This window comes from Perca flavescens, chromosome 23, assembly GCF_004354835.1.
Source record: "Perca flavescens isolate YP-PL-M2 chromosome 23, PFLA_1.0, whole genome shotgun sequence".
NCBI lineage: Eukaryota > Metazoa > Chordata > Actinopteri > Perciformes > Percidae > Perca > Perca flavescens.
Genome location: NC_041353.1, coordinates 4,239,893 through 4,259,973, shown reverse-complemented (window position 1 = coordinate 4,259,973; position 20,081 = coordinate 4,239,893). Strand labels below are relative to the sequence as shown.

Sequence of the window (20,081 nt, the reverse complement as noted above, 5' to 3'; positions counted from 1 at the left end):
TCTTAATATTACAAGACGTAGGTAAAGATCAGGATCAGCATAAGTGTGCTTCTATAGACGTCCAACTGGAGTCGAGTGACTAATCTTGCCTGGGAAAAAAAAAAAGCCATCAGTTGGCTTTTAATCGTTTGTGTTGACATTTTCATCCATCATGTCCTGCACCTCCTCCTGGGCTCCTGACTTTAAATGTCTCCTCCTCCTCCTCCTCCTCCTTCAGTGACGGGGGGCCATCTGGAGCCCCCGGGGTGCAAAACCCATCTAAAAATGTCATCATTTTAACCGGAAAAAAATGAATGTAGCAACTCCGCAAAAACAAATAAAACAGCCAATCCCACAGATATTTGTTTTCTGGTTTGGAATTTATTTAGTTTAGTGAATAATTTTCCTACTTGACTCATTTATTTTATGAAGCGTTTTCTCTCTGTGAACTGGGTTTTGCTTTAAAGTTTTCTCTTCACTCATTGCCGTATACACTGTTGTTAATTTGTTTTTGTGATTCGCCATTTTCTGTTTACCATGCATCTATCTTTTTTTTTTTTTTTTTTTCCAGAAAAGTAAACAAGTGGCTTCTTTCCAACAGCGTATGTTGTGCTTTAGTGCGATTGAGAGTGCGAGGCTAACAGAGCTAAAGGGAGTCATGAAGCAGGCAGGCAGAGATTTCAATCAAGTGAAATGAATGGTCTGTTGAAGGAAGAAGGATGAGGCTCTCCCTCGCGGACGAGCGGGGAAGCCTTTGGCTTTTAATCAGCTTATTTTTAAAGACTGTGAATCCCCCCGAAACAACACACAAGCTATATGTTGGGGTATCTTTGAGGCTGTGTCCTGATGATGAACGACTCTAATAGAGCTTTTGGGTATATACAGCAAATTGGCTCCACGCAAATAAGACAATATACCACCCACGTGCAAAACAAACATCCACTCATTGCTGGCTTTGAACCTGTGTGCTGCCTGTGTTTGTGTCTGTTTCAGGATGCAGTCGCCTCAGGGCCAATCGACTCTGTTTGTTTGAGCAGAGCTGCAGTGATCCCTTTAAGCCCGGGCCGGTTAGTACAGCAACAGGATGAGTAGTTTGCACTCAGATACGCCAAGTAGAACAGCAGAAACTATAATAACATTTTCCCAACAGAAAAAAAGTTATGTATGTTTGGATTTGCTGCTCAATTTGTTGAATAGTTTTTTTTCCTCCAACGCCACTTAAAGGGAATAGTTTGGCATTTGGAATATAATTAGAAATGTGTGTTTTTTTTTGTTTTTTTTTAACAAAGTGATAGATGAAAAACTGGATACCACTCTTATGTCTGTGAAATATGAAGCTACAGCCAGGAGACAGTTAGCTGTCCAAAAGTAATAAATCCATCCACCAGCCTCTAAATCTCGTTTGCTTAATCTGTACAACCAAAGTGTAAAAATAACACAGAATTGTTTTACAAGGGGTTACAGTATGTGCCAAATTTCTTCTGGTCTCGGCCAAGAAATACTGCAGCCTTTGGTGTGGGAGATCTGGGTTCAATTCCCACTGTGATACATCAACCAATGTGTCCCTGAGCAAGACACTTAACACCTAGTTGCTCCAGAGGTGTGCAGCCTCTGACATATGTAGTAATTGTAACTAAATGGCATGTAATGTAATGTAATGTGCTAGATGCTCTGTGAGGCACAGTGTAGCATTGAGCTAACATGTTGATTTCTAGCAGGTTTAATGTTTACCTTAGATTAGCACTTGAGAATGCTAGCATTTGCTAATTAGCATTAAGCTCAAAGTACAGCGGAAGTTCTTACTTTAGCAGGTATTGTGTTGGACAAATTCAAAAATGTACCTGCTGTGGCCAGGTTGGCTCAGTGGGTAGAGCAGGTGCACCAATACTGACAGGTTTATGCCTCGATCTAGAGCTCCAGGGTTTGAATCCGATCTGTGACAATTTCCTGCATGTCTTCCCCCTTTCTCACCTAGCTGTCCTATCAAAAATAAAGGTGGAAAAAGCCCTAAAAATGAAAAAAACCTGCTGGTGGCGCTAGATGAAAAGTCAGTGGATCACCTAAATGATTACAGCTCATCCTGAGGGAAGGTTCCATGAGAAATATTTCAGCCTGGAGTCTCTGCCTCTGATAGATGTTTATGTAAAGATGTTCACCTCCTTTTTTTAGTATGTTACCACGCTGAACAAAACCAAAACACATAACCTCGTGGAACTTTTTTTCTAAAGACTGCAGTTACAGGTCAGTTTCTTTCTAGGAATTTTGAAGGCTACGATCTGAAATGTCAGCCTTGTTTATTGAAGGCAGTTTTTTACGAGTGTCTGAAAGAACACTGCACGCTTTATCAGATGAATTTTATTATTCTTTATCTCCCTCTGGCTTTGAACTTGCTGTGAGTTTTCTGGGGTCATTATCCCTGTGTAATTTACAGCGGCTGAACGCGTGCGCTCGCTCGCTCGCACACACACACACACACACACTCACTCTCACACTCTCTCTCTCTCTCTCTCTCTCTCTCTCTCTCACAAGCTGTCTGCTCTCTGCCCAAAGCCTCCGAGAGTGATTTAATGCCCGCTTTGGAGGAACTGCAGGATTTCTGTGACGGATCAGCACAAATTTTCATAAACCCCTTCACTCGCGCTCCTAGATTACCTGATCTGACATGATCCGTGTTTGATCCCCGTTTTATTGCAGTGGCTCTGTGTGCCAGTGGACAGCCTCAGGCTAAGTTTAGTAAACTATCTCTGCTAAACGTCTATGAAGCTCTGCCTGGAGACCGTACAGCTGAGATGTCAGTAGGGCCGCACGATTCCGAGAAAAAGTCACATGGTGATTGTGTGAGGGTAAAGCGAGAGGAAAAAGAGATGGCAAAGACAAGGTAAAGTGAGTTAACAGTAAATACCGAGCAACACCACGGGGGCTTCATCTGTTCAGGCACACAGCACACCTTATTGTTTACTCATATCGCACAATTTCTTTGCAGTTATGTAATCGCAGAGTGACGTCGCGATTGTGATTAGATTATTGATGCAGCCCTATCTGGAGGCACTTCTCCTTCAGCAGCAACAACCAACCAATACAATTTTGGTGTTTTTAAAACACCATAGTCCCACAATAACACAAACTGGCCGATGGAGGCAGCGGTAGAGCAGCAACTCCCGCGTTCTGCGAGATAAAATTACTTCTTACTACTTTTTCTCAAAGGAGTCTGGTGGCTTTGAAGAGAGAGGCCTGAAAAGGCTGTCTGACAGCTAGTTAAAGCGCTGAAAATATTCTAAATATAGCATACACTCGGACCTCTGCAGCGGTCAGGGTTTGAATCTTTTAAAAAATATAGCGTAAACTTAAATTTAAATGTTTTAAGGTTACCTAAAATGTGTTTAGATGCTGCCTCCGTCCACAACAGGACGCTGCTTAGCTTCCGTGTCGGTACTCCTGCCTGCTTCTCCAAACTGGGGGCCTGCCGAGCTCCATCTACTGTAGCTAACACACTGACTGTGGAGAAGTAGCTCATACAACCACTCTTCAAAAGATCTGAACTATCCCTTAAAGCATTCTGTAGTGGCAGTAGCTCAGTCAGTAGGACGTTGGGTTGGGAACCGGATGGTTGCTGGTATGGACCAAAGTATGGTGGTGGACTGGTAGCTGGAGAGGTGCCAGTTCACCTCCCTCACTCTGACATCTCTCCATTAGTGCATGTATAGGTACTGAGCATGTGTGTGTAATTCAGGCCTGCTGTGTGTACACCCTAAAAAACGCTGGGTTATTTTAATAACCCAATTGCTGGGTTAAGGCTGTTGGGTTATAGGTTGGGTAGATTTGACCCAACGTTGGGTCAAAGATTGTGACCCAACACAATGGGTTAAATGAAAGCGAGGCTCGTTCTTCCGCCATTTCTGGACAGAAGGCGCCAGGACGTCAACGACCATAGCTGCCGGTAAGTGATCAGTTTCAGACGGTAAAACAATAAAAATAGGTTATTATAGCCAGACAATTTTAATGATAGTGTGAACTGAAAGACATGTTAGCATTAACTTAGCTCTCTGTATGGTTAACCATAACGTTAGTTCCCTTTAGCCAGCGAGCTATAAGGACATTAACGTTAACAATTAGCCGTTGGCTCAAGAGTTTAAAACTTATGTTGTAGCTAGCTAGCTAAATGCCTCTCCTTTAACGTTAGCTAGTAAATCTCTATATTGCTATTTTGGTTCCTAACTGTAAACACACATTACTCCTTACACGGAATTAACTATATAGGGTTAACGTTATGAGTATTATTTAGCATCCCGAACGTCATGATTGATTGACGCACTTGACAGTGAAGATGACGGAGAGGAGGAGGCAAATAGGAAGCGTTAGTTTTAGCGTTAGCGTTATGGCCTGAGCTCTCGGACTTTTTATAAAACCTGATAATAACGCAAAAGAGGACAATGATAAAGTAGAGACTTGCCCCCTCCTATGTGTTAAGCAGCCTAACAGTTACGAGGTATGTTTGTGTTTAGGTGTATTTCTGTATTGTTAATATGTAGTTAAGGTAATGTTAGCTAACGTTAGCCTAGCCTCAAGTGAGTCAGCATAAAATCAAGCTAGCGGTTTTTTACAATAATTAGAAGTATAACGAGACGGTTGTGTTTCTACAATATTAGCGCATATTTGAATGTAAGTGTATTGTGTAACGTGACGCTTAATATGGATAAGCTGTAGCTACATTTTCATAATGTAGATGGTCTGGCAAAGCGAGACTAATGTTGAAGTTGTTAAACTTAGCAGTAGCAGCTAGCTAGTATTGTTGGCTTGTACTCAAATTCAGTCTTTTTAACAGTTGATTATCATCCCTAGACTTTGTAACCTGTGGTCTGAAGAAAATGCTGTACTATGGAAATATGTATTACAGTATCTTGGGTGACACATGCTTAAATAGGATGGACAAAGTTGCGTTTTTAGATTTTTTACTGATTATTTTTTGCTGTTTTTGTGTTGATTTGTAGTCTTGAAAGTGACAAATCATTTCAGGGATGCTACAGTCTGTACTGCCTATACTTCACTATGCTGGGCTACTAAGGGTGTGCATTAGTTCTGTTGTAGATTACAGTGTTTCCTTTAGGATTTTTTTTTTAGCAGTGGGGGCAGGTCATGACATATGCTACTTTATTTATTGCAACTCATCTTAGTAATATGATCTATAATCAGACTTGATATTGCTGTGGAAAAGTTATATCAACTAGTATGTATACTAAGCAATACAAAATATTGATTTTGTGGAATGGAACCTGGTAATGAAGCTGTTATTTCTTTGATATACTTTTAAGGATTCAAGTCCCAGCCCCGAACCGGCTGCCTTCAGAGCAACACAGAGCTTCTTTGGAACAAGGAGCAACATTTGTAAGTTCATGGTAATTTATCTTGAATAACTTATTTTTTAATTGAGTGAGAAGCTTTTTAAAAGCTTCACTTTGATTGGACAATTTTGATGTAAGTCAGAGGCATAGTCATGATATTCATATATATGTGTATACTTTCTTTCTCTGTTCATTAATCATTTTTATAGAATATCCGTATGAGATCCTTAAGACAGCTGATGGAAAATGCATGGTTAGTGGTCCTGAGGAACAGAATCACATAAATAATGAAAGACGTGCCATGGTCCGGATACTTGTGTCCCACTAGTTGTGTGCACTTTGGAGAGAGTAAGTATTTTTCACACACAGATTATTTTATTATTTTTAAGTTGTGGGCTAGTTCTTCACTAATGTGAACTGCATCTAAACTACTTATCTCATCCCTTTGATCTGGGATCAGTTAGTGCAATCTTGATTTATTTTTTATTTTATATTATTTTTTTGATAATTACTGTAAAAAAAACTGTCAATATATTGTGTTATGTGGTAGTGTTAAATGTTAATAAAATTCATATTGTTGTCAAGTCCATCTTCAGGTGCAAAGGCTATGCTGGCATCATCAATTGTGGATCAGTTTCCATGCCTGAAGGACTGTCAAGGCACAGGCTATGTAAGTTTTTAACCACACAATAATGAACTGACCTAAAGCAAATGTGACAATCCCTGCTAGGGCTGTGATGGTTGGTGAGAAAGCAGTGTATCACGTAATATGGGGGTTAAAAACCTGTTATGAGAGTAGTGTGGCAGGTGCCTTAAATCAGGGACAGTGGCCGCAGAAGGAAAGCGAGCGGTGAGAGTAGCATTTATGAGTGCAAGAGGAAAAAGAGATGAAAAGATAATGCAAAGTGAGTTAAAAGTGAACAACAAACCACAAGCTTCTCAAGACAAGGTGGCTTCATGTGTTGATAGCCTACTGCCGGTAAAGTGAAGGGAGTTACCCTAAAAAACATGGGCTTAAACCTTACAACATAAGTTGCAACACACCAACGATCATCTTTAGAAAGACAACGTCAACCAAGTTTGAGCTTTTTGTGCAGAATCAGGCAGGACATGTAAGGCAAGAGCTATTCTATTATTGGCTCAGCTTTATCCTAATTTTTACTTCAGCTCTTACTTTCAGAGTTGCTTCTGGCTTAGTTATTACCTAATGTGTTTGAATTCTTTTTTTTTTTTTTAATCATTTTTGTTTACTTCTAAACTTTAGGACGACGCATGGTTCACCCCAGGGAGAGGGCATAAACCCACAACAGGCTTTCTGGAAGAGCATCTCCGTAATGTCTGAAAAAGACTCCACTCTGGCAGAAGAGTGAATTTAACATCACAAGTGCCACAAGACACCCGAGTCATTTTACCAGGTACAGCAAGATGTCTTGCTCCTCCATTTCAATCCAATTCATGTTGATGCATTTAGAAGTGGATTTGACTTATCCTCTCTCCTGTTTGCAACATAACAAGTACTTCTTACTTGAACTCTATGGGCCAGTTTCATATACAGAGATTAAACTTTTTACATAACTGTTCATTTAATTGTTCTTGTAGTCTAGGGCTAGGCTTGATTCTTGTATGGGAAACCGGCCCACTCTATTAAAACATTAGATATCTTAATATGTCACAGCTTGGTAGAACTTATCGATTTCTCTGCTCCTCACAGAACCAACTAGAACTCCAGAGCGGGCCATCCAGTTGACGGAGTGACTGAAGAATAACCTCTGGCCACAGTCCCAGGTTGGCCAACACATGCTGGAGACTGCCATCCATAGGGCCCAGTGGATCCCATCACTGGGACTACATCAATGCTAGACATTAGCACAGAGTTTCCATGCTTAGTGGACACTCCAGGCATGGTGAGCTAGAATCTTACAAAATAAAATGTTGTGTTGTGGTGCTGGGATTGTTTTTCGATGTCAACTTTGTGCTAAATTTTGGGAGTTCATCTAGACTACCGTCTTTCAGATACCAGGACTTGAATCAAACACTGTCAAATTAATGAGAGCTCAGATTGCTAGTTGATAGTTCAATGCATGAAGTTTGAGAAATTGTGACTATTTTGTCCGTTTAATGATGTAATAAATAGAGATGCACCGATTTCAACTTACTAGGCTGTTTCAAATTTCCAATTTTTCATTGAGTTTGATCTGCCGATATCGATTTTAGCCGATTCCAATTTCATATTTTCTAACGACTTTCCAGCACACACAAATATATTTTCCATGTTTTTTTTTTAATAGAAAATTTTTTGAACAGATAATGGATCACTATAAAATATAACTATATAAATGACTCCTGGTGACATTCACACACATCTAAAGTGAAATGTTAGAACCATTTCCTCCTTCTCACAATGTAAACAGTAAAGTTACCTGAAAACAAACGTCACACAGATGATTTAACATCACCGCTCATTTTACACATAGTTTAGAAACAAAACTAAACTCTGAGGGAAGATTACTACGTTTTTAATGTTGGTTTGGAGCGGTATACATCCCCACTAACTTGGAAAGTGTTTTAAACGGTAACGTTGATACAGCATGTCGGAGAAATACAGCATCTTTTTTTTTCTTTGTTTTTTTGATGCGGCAGAGGGACCGCAGTGCTAGCTTCTTGTCTCATTTGATAAACAGTAAATTCATCAAAGTCAGTGTGCCCGACACTATTTTCCAATAAACTGTAGCTGTCATGTAATGTTAACTGAAAGGTATTGAACTGTTTAATTTTGTCTTAAGTGATATATTTGGCTTGTAGCAATAAAAACAAAATGCTGAGATGTTATGTGCGTGATTATTTCATAATTTCATCAATACATTTCATAATGCAAAACATCTAGTGAAAAAAAAAAAATACAGATAACCCAGAAGGTGGGTTGTATTTTTCCAACCCATTTTGAGTAGTATTAACCCAACAACATGGGTCATTTTAACCCATTTTTGGGTAGAAAATATAACCCAACATGCTGGGTCAAAGCCATAACCCAACCCTGCTGGGTTAAAACAACCCAGCGTTGGATCGGTCCATATTGGACCCAGCGCTGGGTTACCAAAATAACCCAAGTTGGGTTATTTTTAACCCAGCAGTTTTAAGAGTGTAATGTGTGTAATAACAACAGAGTGAAAAACATTGTAATTTCCCCTTGTGGGATTAATAAAGTATACATTATTATTGTATCTGTATTAATCTCTTGTAGGATTATGTATTCTTCTGACAGCCTCTCCAACATAAACCTCATTACTATGGGACTAACACCACAGACGGAGGTGAGGAATGAAATATTCACTGTGCTCCTCTGTGATTTTATTCATCTTTTATACGTCCATGGCTTGCGCTATAACCTCACCAACGCCTTCTGGTGTTCTCCAGTCAGCAGAGAAAATACCTTGAAATGTCATGTGCTTGTTTTTTATCCTTGAAGGCCCGACACACACCTACATAAGAGCAAAAAATAAAGAAACCTTATGAGATTTCAGAGTTCACTGGAGAATAACATTCTAAGTTTTAGTCCAGGGGCAAGGACACTGAAGAAGACTAAGAGAGAAAAGAAGAAAATATGCTCAATAACTAAAGATAGCGCATTACAAGCTGCACAAATGGTATAAAAATGGTACCCAATTCCTGTCTCCCAAATGGACTTGTAAGACAATTAACTCACCTGGCATTGCTCTCCTGATCTATCACCACACTATTCTCCACTGCAGCTGACTGCACACCACGGCCACCTCCACAACTACCAAGACTTAAAGGTCCCATGACATGGTGCTCTTTGGATGCTTTTATATAGACCTTAGTGGTCCCCTAATACTGTATCTGAAGTCTATTTTATATAGACCTTAGTGGTCCCCTAATACTGTATCTGAAGTCTATTTTATATAGACCTTAGTGGTCCTCTAATACTGTATCTGAAGTCTATTTTATATAGACCTTAGTGGTCCCCTAATACTGTATCTGAAGTCTATTTTATATAGACCTTAGTGGTCCCCTAATACTGTATCTGAAGTCTATTTTATATAGACCTTAGTGGTCCCCTAATACTGTATCTGAAGTCTATTTTATATAGGCCTTAGTGGTCCCCTAATACTGTACCTGTCTTTTTCCTGAAATTCAGCCTTGGTGCAGAATTACAGCCACTAGAGCCAGTCCCACAATGAGCGTTCCTTAGTATGTGCCATTTCTGTGTCTGTAGCTATTGAGGAGGAGAGAGGGGGGGAAAGGTGGAGAGTGGGGGGTGTGGCCTTGACCAACTGCCACTTTGCTCGTTTGAAAGCCATGATGTCTCTCTCTTTCATGGGTGGGCCAAATTCTCTGGGTGGGCAAAGCAGAGAAATGGGAGGTAACCTTTCCCCTTATGACCTCATAAGGAGAAGATTCCTGATCGGCCCATCTGAGCTTTCATTTTCTCAAAGGCAGAGCAGGATACCCAGGGCTCGGTTTACACCTATCGCCATTACTAGCCACTGGGGGACCATAGGCAGGCTGAGGGAAATGCATATTAATGTTAAAAAAACTCATAAAGTGAAATTTTCATGCCATGGGACCTTTTAAAACTTTATTAAACATGTTTGATTTTGTCGGAACGTCAAGTCGGCAAAAGACTGACTCGGACTGAGTTTTATGACCACCTTACACCAAACGATTAAGATGACAGGAGCACCCCAACTATAGCAAGACTCATGATTTAATTACAATATGGGAAATTAGTCTGCGATGGTGGAATCGCTTGAAAAGTCGTTTGGTGTGAGGTCGGCATAAGTTGGGGCGTTTCTGTTCTAAAACAGCTCAGCTTGAAGCATGACAGGATGGATTTTTTTTTGTGTGATCTTGTGATATCGCGAGAATCCATCTGCCATGCAAGGTAACAAAACCTCAAGTGTGAGTGAAAAACACTCAATGGTGTTTTTTGCCCCCAACTGCTCCTTCCAGGCAGCACCGCGACCGCTGCTTTCAAGGCACCTAACCCTAATCTTAACCTTAACCCTAACCCTAACCTTAACCATAACCAGTGCCTCCCAACTGTGCCTACCAGGCAGCGCTGCCTGGAAGGCGCCATTGGGGACAAAAAACACAGATAAACATGAAAAACAGCTTGAGGGCAAACCTGCTGCTGGAATTTTTCCCAACAATGTAACTCTTACACATACATAAGGTTTTAAGATCAGCATACATTCCTTCTGCTGACCTCTCTGTCAGACTCCATCCTCCATCAACGGTAAAACATGGAAGGAACAGATGACCCTCAGAGAAAGATAACTCTAACTTCTAACAAGGACAACAAAACAGCCGGGAGTCCTTCCTTTTTCCTTCAAATTACAGCTGAAATGCAGCTAGGGCGTTCCAGTACCGCTCATCTCTGTAAACACATTCCTTACACATTAACAGCACACTGGGCTTCTGAGGTAAGTGGTGTCTGGTATTGATTAGGAGAACAAAACAAATGCAGGCTTTACAAAAGTAGTGCTGAAAGAGGTTTACGAGGGAAGGGGGAGACGCGGGGAGAAAACCGAACAGATCAATGTGATTCTGTGAATGCATCCACGCTGTAGTCATTCACTACAATCAGTAGTGTAGCAGCCATAGACCCTTTTCACCCAACCTGCAGGCTGGGATCATTCTGAGATGATTTAACAGGCCAGGAATGTAAAAAAAACACACATTTCCGCTACACAAATGTGTGTTTATTTGTTTTAGCGCTTGCTTTTTTGTGGATTACTGGAAAACTCAACTCCTTCTGGCCTCTAAATAAACAAAATAAAGTAAGGTTGAACATACTGTAGCATCTGTCAATGAGCCAGCTGTGTTAAAACCCAAGGGATCGTATTCCCAAAACATCCTCGGGCTCCTGAAGTAGCTCCTGAGTTAAGAGGAAACTGCCGAGAATAAAGAGCACGTGTCGGTCCTAATTCTAAGTTTTTGGTCTTTTTGGAGTAATTCCCAAAACATTTTAGAAACATTAAGATGTATGTGTAAAAAAATACATCAATTTAAATGTATATACAAGTGAAGTAGAGATAATAACACTAGAAAGGGCCAAGCCCTATTTCACAATGTAAACGAAAGGGAAAAAAGATTTATTAATTTCCGCCCTCCAGAATTTGATCGTGTCCCGCATGGGTTTCATCATGGCTCATGCTGCAACCTTCCAAGTTTCATGGGAGTTGGGACAGTAGTTTTCCCGTAATCCTGCTAGTGGTGGAATATCCAAGAACACCACGTTGTGGTAGTAATATGGGAAAAGGGGGAAAACTTAAACAACATCATGTCATTCATAGGCCACAGGTCAGGGGATGAGAATATTCAAGCCAGTCTCTAATAACCAAACCTGTTCACGTATGATTATGTTTGTGTCTTGAGTCTGGGCAGCTGCATGATAAGACAATGGTTTGCTCCAGGACTGTCTCCTTTTTTGGAGGTTGGTGGACACACTTTAGCATACAGTACATCCCAGAGAGGGATAGAGACTTCACTAGGTTTTAGGTGAGCATCTTTTGTTTTGGCATAACACACTTGACAGCTTGAGGGAAAGATATATGCATGTGGGGAAAGGCCCCCACCATCAGAGTTTGGCACGTCACTAGGCATGGGCCGGTATACGATTCTGACGGTATGATCATTTAAAATTAAGATTTAAAATGTATTATTTTTGGGTGTCTGGGTAAAAGAACAACACTTTTTTTCCCATTGAACACAATGTATTTTATTTTTAACAAACTGCACACTGGCAGGGAGACAGATTACTAGAGTGCAGTTTCTCTCCTTGACCACTCATAAAAAACAGCTCATACCTTAGGAACGGTATGAAGAAAATGTAAGTGCTTTTTAAACCTTGACTTTTTCAAACCGTGGTATGTGCAATAGCACATCGTGGTTACACAACTGTGCTGCCTCTCCTCACTCAAAAGCAATAGATGCTTGTGTATTAGTCATCAAAGTGTCCCGAACCTTCATGTATCCAGACTGATTTGATTGATATGCCATTATTGGCGTGTTATCAAGACGCATACTGTCTTTTTAGCGTGTTTATCCACGCCGTTTGGCCTCCATTGACTTACATTACCTTGCGATTGCGTGTGAATTTACGCCGCAGTGAGCAGTATGAAAGCCCGAAAATCCGCTTAGGGAGGTTGGTCGGGGGGGGGGATGGGTCAAACAACACAGGACTTTCACCCAGGAGACCGGGGATCGTGTCCCGCGTGTCACTTTTCCTAAACCCAACCCTGTTATTGCTTTCCTAAACCCAACCGTCCGAAAAGCGATTATGCGTCTTGATAATACGCCAGTGGCATATGAATTGGCGTGTGATACATACGCCACCTATTGAGATCAGTCTGCAACCCGTCCGCTGTATACGCCATAGACGTACAGAAAGTGGTGTGTATGTTTACGCAAAGTCACGATGTCACGTTGTCTATAGAAACAGACTTCTTTTTGGAGCCAGTGGAGTCGCCCCCTGCTGAAAATGAGATAGAATGCAGGTTTAAGAAACAAGCATTGGCTTTACTTTTCAGGCCTGGAAGGTTTTTCTTGTTTCCTGTAGCCGATTTAACCTCGTCTTTCATGTATGTGGAATGTGTTTTATGGATGCAGCGTGGGTGAAAGCCCAATCTATATTTCCTACGTTGAGGGACAATAAAGTGTATCTTGAACTGCAAATGAACTCCAGTTCAGAGTTGCTGTAACAGTCAATCTGATTACACAACATTATTAAATTCAAATGAATTACTAGCATTTGAGATACTAGCTTCGGTTCGGCTATTTCAGCCTGCATAGACGCAGGACTGAAGTTCTCTTGGACCACACAAAAATAAATGATAAATTACATTTCTGTTTTAAGTTCTTTCTTTTCTTATTATTTGCTGCATGTGTAGTGTAACTCAGACTGAACTTCCACCAGAAAAAACTCCTGGCTTGTTATAAATAAACAAGATATTTAAATAGATGTATTTGGATATTTGGTGTAATCATGTATTTTATGTATGGTTATCTATATACTCCATCACCTTTCTCAAAATGCAAGAAAAAATATCGGAGGGAAAGAAGTGGTTAATTTTGCAGTTATTACAATTTTTATACATATTCCGTATTGGTTCCACTTCCGGGATTGCCCCGTTGCCACCGTAAAATCTGCCAGATTTCACTCATTTAGGCTGGATATCCGTAGACATGGGCTTCTTTTGTCTTGGCATTTCAAACTTTCAGTTTTCTGTTGCACCACTCAAACAACTTTTGAACATGCACATGTTCCACCAAAATAAGTTCCTTCCCGAGGCTATTTTGCAGCGGCACCGCGACTATTCTCCGGTGCTTAGCACCGCCCAAGAAGATTGTGATTGGTTTAAAGAAATGCCAATAAACCAGAGGACGTTTTCCTCCCATCCCCGAATGCTGTGTGGAGTAGCCAGACCCTCCTCCAGCACGCTTTGGAGGAGGGTCTGGCAATGTGGGATCCCAAACAATGAGGATGTCAACACAACACAAAGGTCATGTAGAAAATCCATCAGGCGGAAGTTCTCACATTTAACCACAAGGTGGAGACAAATAGCCATGAATGGTTATTCATCTTTTTTTTTTTTAAGTGGATTTTAACTTGATGAAGGTTCAGTCTGGATTGAAATGTTTGTTTTGCGCACTGTTACATATATTACACCTGAACTGGTCATTGTGACTGATTTGACTCATTCAGGAGTAACATGTCTCCTTTGACTGTTTTATCATTCATGACATTATTAGATAGATAATCCTGAAGCATCAATGTTAGAGCAGCATGTTACTGTTGAAGCTGCTCGAGGTTGAGCTTTTAACTACTTTATAATAGACCTTCAAAGATGAATCAATTAGTTGTCAACTATTAAACTTATCGCCAACTATTTTGATAGTCGGTTTTAGTCATATTTTATGGAAGAAAAGCTGATTCCAGCTTGTTAAATGTGAATATTTTCTAGTTTCTTCTCTCCTCTGTGACAGTAAACTGAATGTATTTGAGTTGTGGACAAAACAAGACATTTGAGGACGTCATCTTGGCCTTTGGGCTTTGACACTGAGCCACATTTCTGACATTTTATAGACCAAACCTCTAATTGATCAATCAACAAAATGATTATACTGTATGCAGTTTAGTCCATTGGTTCCCAACCTAGGGTTTGGGCCATCCAGTGGGTCACCAGATCAGGGCTGTAGTACTAGAATCCGGTCTTGAACTCAAGCCGGTTTTTCTATGGTCTTTGGACTTGGACTTGTCTTGGTCTCTGCCATTGGTCTTGCCAAATATGGCTTTTGGTCTCGACCGAGTCCAGGTGTCTTTATTATGCTTATAATAATATTGGAGAGAAAGTGAAACATTGCCACCTGGCATAAACTAACCATAGGGGTACACTCTGTAATACTGGTCACTTCTTTTCTACACTACATCTGGAGGGAAGCTATATTGTAATTTAGTTGCTCAAATACTCAGTACAAGTACCTAGCAGTGGTAATAGTAGTGGACTGGTGTTAGTATCCATTCTAGCACTGCTATTATGAGGTATCACCATATGTCATTCTGTTTTCTTTAGATTTGATGATATGATATCAAGGGGAATGGCTACACTTACAAATCCTGGCTATTGTGACACTGTTTTTGCTTTTAGATCAACAAATAATAACCCAAATGATTGTCTTGATACTGTCATGCATAAGACTTTTTTTTTTTCTGTCCTGGACTCAGTCTTGTCTTGGACTCAAACCTTTTTGGACTCGGTCTTGACTTGGTCTCGACTAGTCCTGGTCTTGGACTTGTCTTGGACTCGACAAAGGCGGTCTTGACTAAATCCCTGCACCAGATATATCTGAGGGGTCGTGAGAAGAAGTTCTGATACTGTACGCAAATCCGTTTTCATTTTTTGGACTTTTCTCTAATCTTTCCCTGTTTTGTAAAACATTAGAGAGTTATTTAATATTAAGAATTACTCATGTTCAGTATTTTAATGCAGTTTGTAATATTCTTTAAACAAAATTAGATTTTTCATTTGTTTTTTTGGCAAAAAAAAAAAGAATTAAATTAAAACATTTTTAGTAGTCTCCACTAAATAACACACACGGCTCCAGACCATAGTGTAAGTAATATAACATTTACAGAACATATACTGTAATTGGACAGATCTTTTCCTTCCTGATACCTGTACTTGCATATCGGCCGATACAGCCGAGCTGTTACCATCGTTACCATGCGTACCATGTTTTTTTAACAGCTGGACACTACTAACCCTGTATGAATGTGATTTGATTGCTATCGTTGTATGGCCTGACTCAGGTACACCCTTTGTAAGACAAATACAGACAGAGAATGAATGCCAAAGAACATACTTTTATTATCTTTTTTGATAGTCATAACGGAAATTAGTTTCAGGGCTAAATTAAGTGGTATCGAATCGGTGCTAGTCTATTCCACTTCCGGGATTGGTCCGGTGCTGGATGTCACTCTTTACGGCCGGATGTCCGTCACCTTCCTCTTTCTTTGTGTTGGCGTTCTAACCTCCGGTGGATTCGTGAGGACTATGGTTAACTGCTCCTCAGATCTCTGCAGGGTAAATCCAGACAGCTAGCTAGACTATCTGTCCAATCTGAGTTTTCTGTTGCACAACTAAAACAACTTTTGAACGTAAACACGTTCCACCAAAACAAGTTTGTTCCCGAGGCTATTTTGCAGAGGCACCGTGACTCCGTCCGGCGCTTAGCGCCGCCCAAGATGATTGTGATTGGTTTAAAGACATGCCAATAAACCAGAGCACATTTTTCTCCCATCCCGGAATGCTGTGTGGACTACCTAGACCTTCCTCCGCAGTGCTGTGGAGGAGGGTCTGGCAATGCGAGACTAAATCGGTGCAGACTCGCATACTTGCCGATACTGATGAGCATGGGAGTATCGGAGACATTTCCGATACTGGTATCAGTATCTGAACAACTCTAATTGGACAGTCAAGCGAACAATTAAAATTGATTTTGATTGGCGGCTACAAACATAAATGGATTACTGAACCATACAGGGCCTCAAGAGCTCATTTGAAAATATAATTTCGTTTGGCTCCTGATCAGTCTTTCAAAACTGATTATCTGCCCACCATTTCAAATCCAATAGATATTTTTTTTTTTTACTAAAAGTAATGGATAAATGTAAGTGATAGCAGTAGTTATACGAATGCAAACTTGACCTAAAACTTAACAATTAACTTGTATGAGATTGATATCATTAAAAGTTAAATACAATCTAGTTTAATATCAGTTGAAATCAACACATTTGGAACATGATGAGGAAGTTGAAGAGGTGATCATCAGAGATTCATTTTCCAAAAAAAAAAAATAAATAAGGTTGGGAACCAGGTAGGTGTAGAATATATTTATGTTCTTGTTTTATGGAAATTTCTCTATTCACAAAAAGGTTCCCAACCTTCTTTCTCCATTTTTTTTTTTTTTTTTTAAATTGAAAAAAGCCTAGTTCACTTCTTCCAACATGAATTGCTGTCCAGGATGCTCAGTGACTCACTGGTCACATCAGCTGTCAATCATGTCTCTGATCCCGCCTCCAGCGCCGACACACCCATTTCCTCACCGGCATTTCATTTACCGTTATTGGTATTATCCTCACGCGCTTTTTTAGGCTGGTCAGTCTGTCAGTGTGCGCGTGCCCGCCCGTGTGAGTGTCTGAGTGAGTACGTGCGGCTGTTAAAGGTTACGGCGGGGTGAAGATAACATCAAACACCGAGACTAACAGCGGGGTGTGTGTGTGTGTGTGTGTGTGTGTGTGTGTGTGTGTGTGAGAGAGAGAGAGAGAGAGTGTGTGTGTGAGAGAGAGAGAGAGTGTGAGAGAGAGAGCGAGAGAGAGTGTGAGTGTGTGTGTGAGGTCCAATGCATTTCTACCTAGTGGGCGTGTGCCCGGTCCTTCCCTCCCTGCAGATCGGTGGTGCGTGTGTGTGCATGCGCGCGGGTGTGCATTTTTTGCGCGAGCTGCACGCGAAGATAACAGAAGCTAATTTTGTAGCTTTTCATTAGATATTTTTTTCGTTTAGTTTTTTTGTTGTTGTTGTTTAATGGCTTTTACGGGTCCTCGCGGCAGCAGCTGCGGTCACGGTCACGAGTTGGTCATTTCTCACTGAAGTGTGCGTGATTTTTCACGTGCGTGGCCACCTCCTCCTTCCTCTCCTCCTCTCGCTCCTCAGCGTGGAGGCGCGGGGCCACTACTGGCTGTGTTGTTGCGGCACTGGATGGATCTAAGCAGCGTGTTGGCGGCTGAAGCCTCGGGCGGTGCACACGGAGGGAAATAAACCGGGATTTTCTTTTTTTTTTTTTTTCTCTCTCTCTCTCTCACCTGCTGATCGGTCACCTCCACTGTGACGACATGTCAAACTCAAACAAAAGCAAGAAGGACAAAGAAATTCTCGCGGAATACGAGAGCCAAGTGAAAGGTAAGACCATTTTAATGTTGATGTTTTTTTTAACGTTAATATCTCTTGCACCCTCTGCACCCGATCCTCGCAGTCACACCCACCGTTTCTCACCTATATATACACACACACACACACACACACACACACACACACACACACACACACACACACACTCTCATACTCTCTCTCACACACACACACACACACCTGTCTGCCAGCATGTCCACCACTCATGCCCATGCACTGGATTCATTCAGCCCTGTGCAGGGTGTGTATGGGAGCTGACACCTCACCATGAGACGTCAGGATTTTTGGGTTCATCCTGAGTGCTGCATGGCGCCTGAGGGGGGGGGGGGGGGGAGGAGGAGGAGGAGGAGGAGGAGGAGGAGGAGGGTGGGGATATATGTACAGTATGTGTATGTGTGTGTGTGTGGAGCGGATGGTGTATCTGTTCTGCAGTGCCCCTTGATCTCCTTCACCCGTGTGTGTGTGTGTGTGTGTGTGTGTGTGTGTGTGTGTAGGTGGGTTTTACACTCAAACCTGAGGCGAGTGTGTCTGGCTGTCTGGAAGTCACTATTGGTATTCCTGTGTGTGTGTGTGTGTGTGTGTGTGTGTGTGTGTGTGTGTGTGTGTGTGTGTGATCACCTGATGGCATGATGCTAAACTGGGGGACATGTTTTTAACGTGATGATGACAGACTCAGTCCTGAAATAGTGGTTGCCATGACCGTGGGCCACCCCCCTCTTCTCCTCCTCCTTCTCCTCATTCTCCTCCCTCTGGCGCCATGGTTACCACCACCCCTGCTTCGTAGGGGCAGCACGGACGAATCAAATGACCTTTTTAGTACAACTACAACTCTTAACAGGCTGCCTCATTTTCAGTTTTCCTGAGCCAGAGGCGTGACGCGAGATAAAGCTGCCCTCTCGTGCACTTCTTTACCTGCCGTAGAGGCCCGATTGGCACAGTTCAAAATGTCCGACCTTTACTGGTGCGACATCTCATTCGGATTCTCTCCTGCAAATACCATTGGAGGCAGCCGGGGCGCAGGCTCTTGTCTCTCTGACCAGATTTATTCTGCTTCACCCCTCCTCTTTCATGCTCAATTCCTTTACAGTCTTGAGCTTTCGCTCTTCCCTCTCCACATGGCTCTTCACACCTCCATATTCACTTGTCACCTACGCCCACACCGTCCCCGTCCCTGTCCCCACAGCCATCACTCTCAGCTTCTAAAACCAACTCGCCTAAATCCACGTCTGAGTATGAGGAGGAGGAAAAGTAGTGTTTACTCTACGGCAGATAACATTTTTCTCTTGAGTTCCAATCGTCAAAATTCAAGCTGCTTCATTCAGAAATAATGTCTTTCCTCTCATGCACAATTACTCCACCCCCTTCCTTCCCTTCCTTCCTTTTCTCATTCGTCTTCACCCTGCTGTGCTTTTTCCGTCAGTGCAACACACACTTGCACACGATGAATCGACAGCAATTGAGTGATCAGATTTAATGGAGAGTAGTGGAGAGTGTTACAGCCCCCATGTGAGGAGTGTGTGTCTTGTTTGTACTCGTGTGTGTGTGTGTGTTCGGCCCTTGCTCTGGCGCCCTGCCAAAACACACTCAGGGATGCCCTGCATTGAAGTGACCGCTTAGATAAAGCCCCCCCGCTCCCTCGGCCGACCGGCTCCCGTCGCCTCCCGCCGAGAGCCGAGCGTATAGATCTGCGTTGTAACTATGTGCTTTCCAAGTCTGCCTCCCTGTTCTGGCTCCTGATTGGTCCATGCAGGAGGTGGTTTGTGTAATGTATACACAGGAGGTGGCCGCTGCGCTCTCTCACGGGGAGGAGGTGGAGTCCACGTGCTGAGGTGAGCCTTGCGGAAAGGTAACCGCACGCAGCGAGATTATGCACGGTGCTGACTCTACATATTTGGGTGCTCAATAATGTTCCCGCTCAGCCGAGCGTGCTCCTGATATTTGGAGCGTCACTTCGCTGGCGTGCGTGTGTGACACCTCCTCCTCTGTCTGACGGAGATGAGGAGCATCTTTTAATGAGAAAATTCAAATGGGGGGGGGGGGGGCGAGAGGAAAGAAAAGAGCTCTGCAGGGGGGAGAGGAGAGACAGACGGCAGGCAGAGGAGGCAGGAATGAGGTGTTTCCTGCTGCATGCGGTGGCGGCAGCTCTTGTTTTTTGCCTGCGTGTGCATGCAGGTGATTAGTGACCTCACATCTGCAAATACCTGCAAACGGAGGGATGGAGATGCGTAGATAGAGGAGAAGATAATGAAGTGACTCTTGGTTGAGTAAAATG

At 42.1% G+C, this 20,081-nt stretch overlaps 1 protein-coding gene and 2 long non-coding RNA genes across 4 annotated transcripts in view; all 3 read left to right on the top strand.

Moving 5' to 3' along the window:
* The first annotated feature begins 2,573 nt into the window (after window positions 1-2,573).
* Window positions 2,574-20,081, top strand: part of srgap1b (SLIT-ROBO Rho GTPase activating protein 1b) — a 56,826-nt gene continuing 39,318 nt past the window's right edge. For both annotated transcript variants that reach the window (XM_028570505.1, XM_028570504.1), the window contains exons 1-2: window positions 2,574-2,857; window positions 17,754-17,800. In XM_028570505.1, coding sequence (XP_028426306.1) covers window positions 2,769-2,857; window positions 17,754-17,800 — 136 coding nt within the window. In that variant the 5' untranslated portion in view covers window positions 2,574-2,768. The remainder of the gene's footprint in view (window positions 2,858-17,753; window positions 17,801-20,081) is intronic.
* On the top strand, window positions 3,733-5,638 carry LOC114550052 (uncharacterized). Its single transcript, XR_003691646.1, has 3 exons — window positions 3,733-3,916; window positions 5,289-5,361; window positions 5,528-5,638. It is a non-coding gene; the product is annotated as an uncharacterized LOC114550052 (long non-coding RNA).
* Window positions 5,680-7,565, top strand: LOC114550054 (uncharacterized). The gene is made up of 3 exons (XR_003691647.1): window positions 5,680-5,988; window positions 6,583-6,733; window positions 7,030-7,565. It is a non-coding gene; the product is annotated as an uncharacterized LOC114550054 (long non-coding RNA).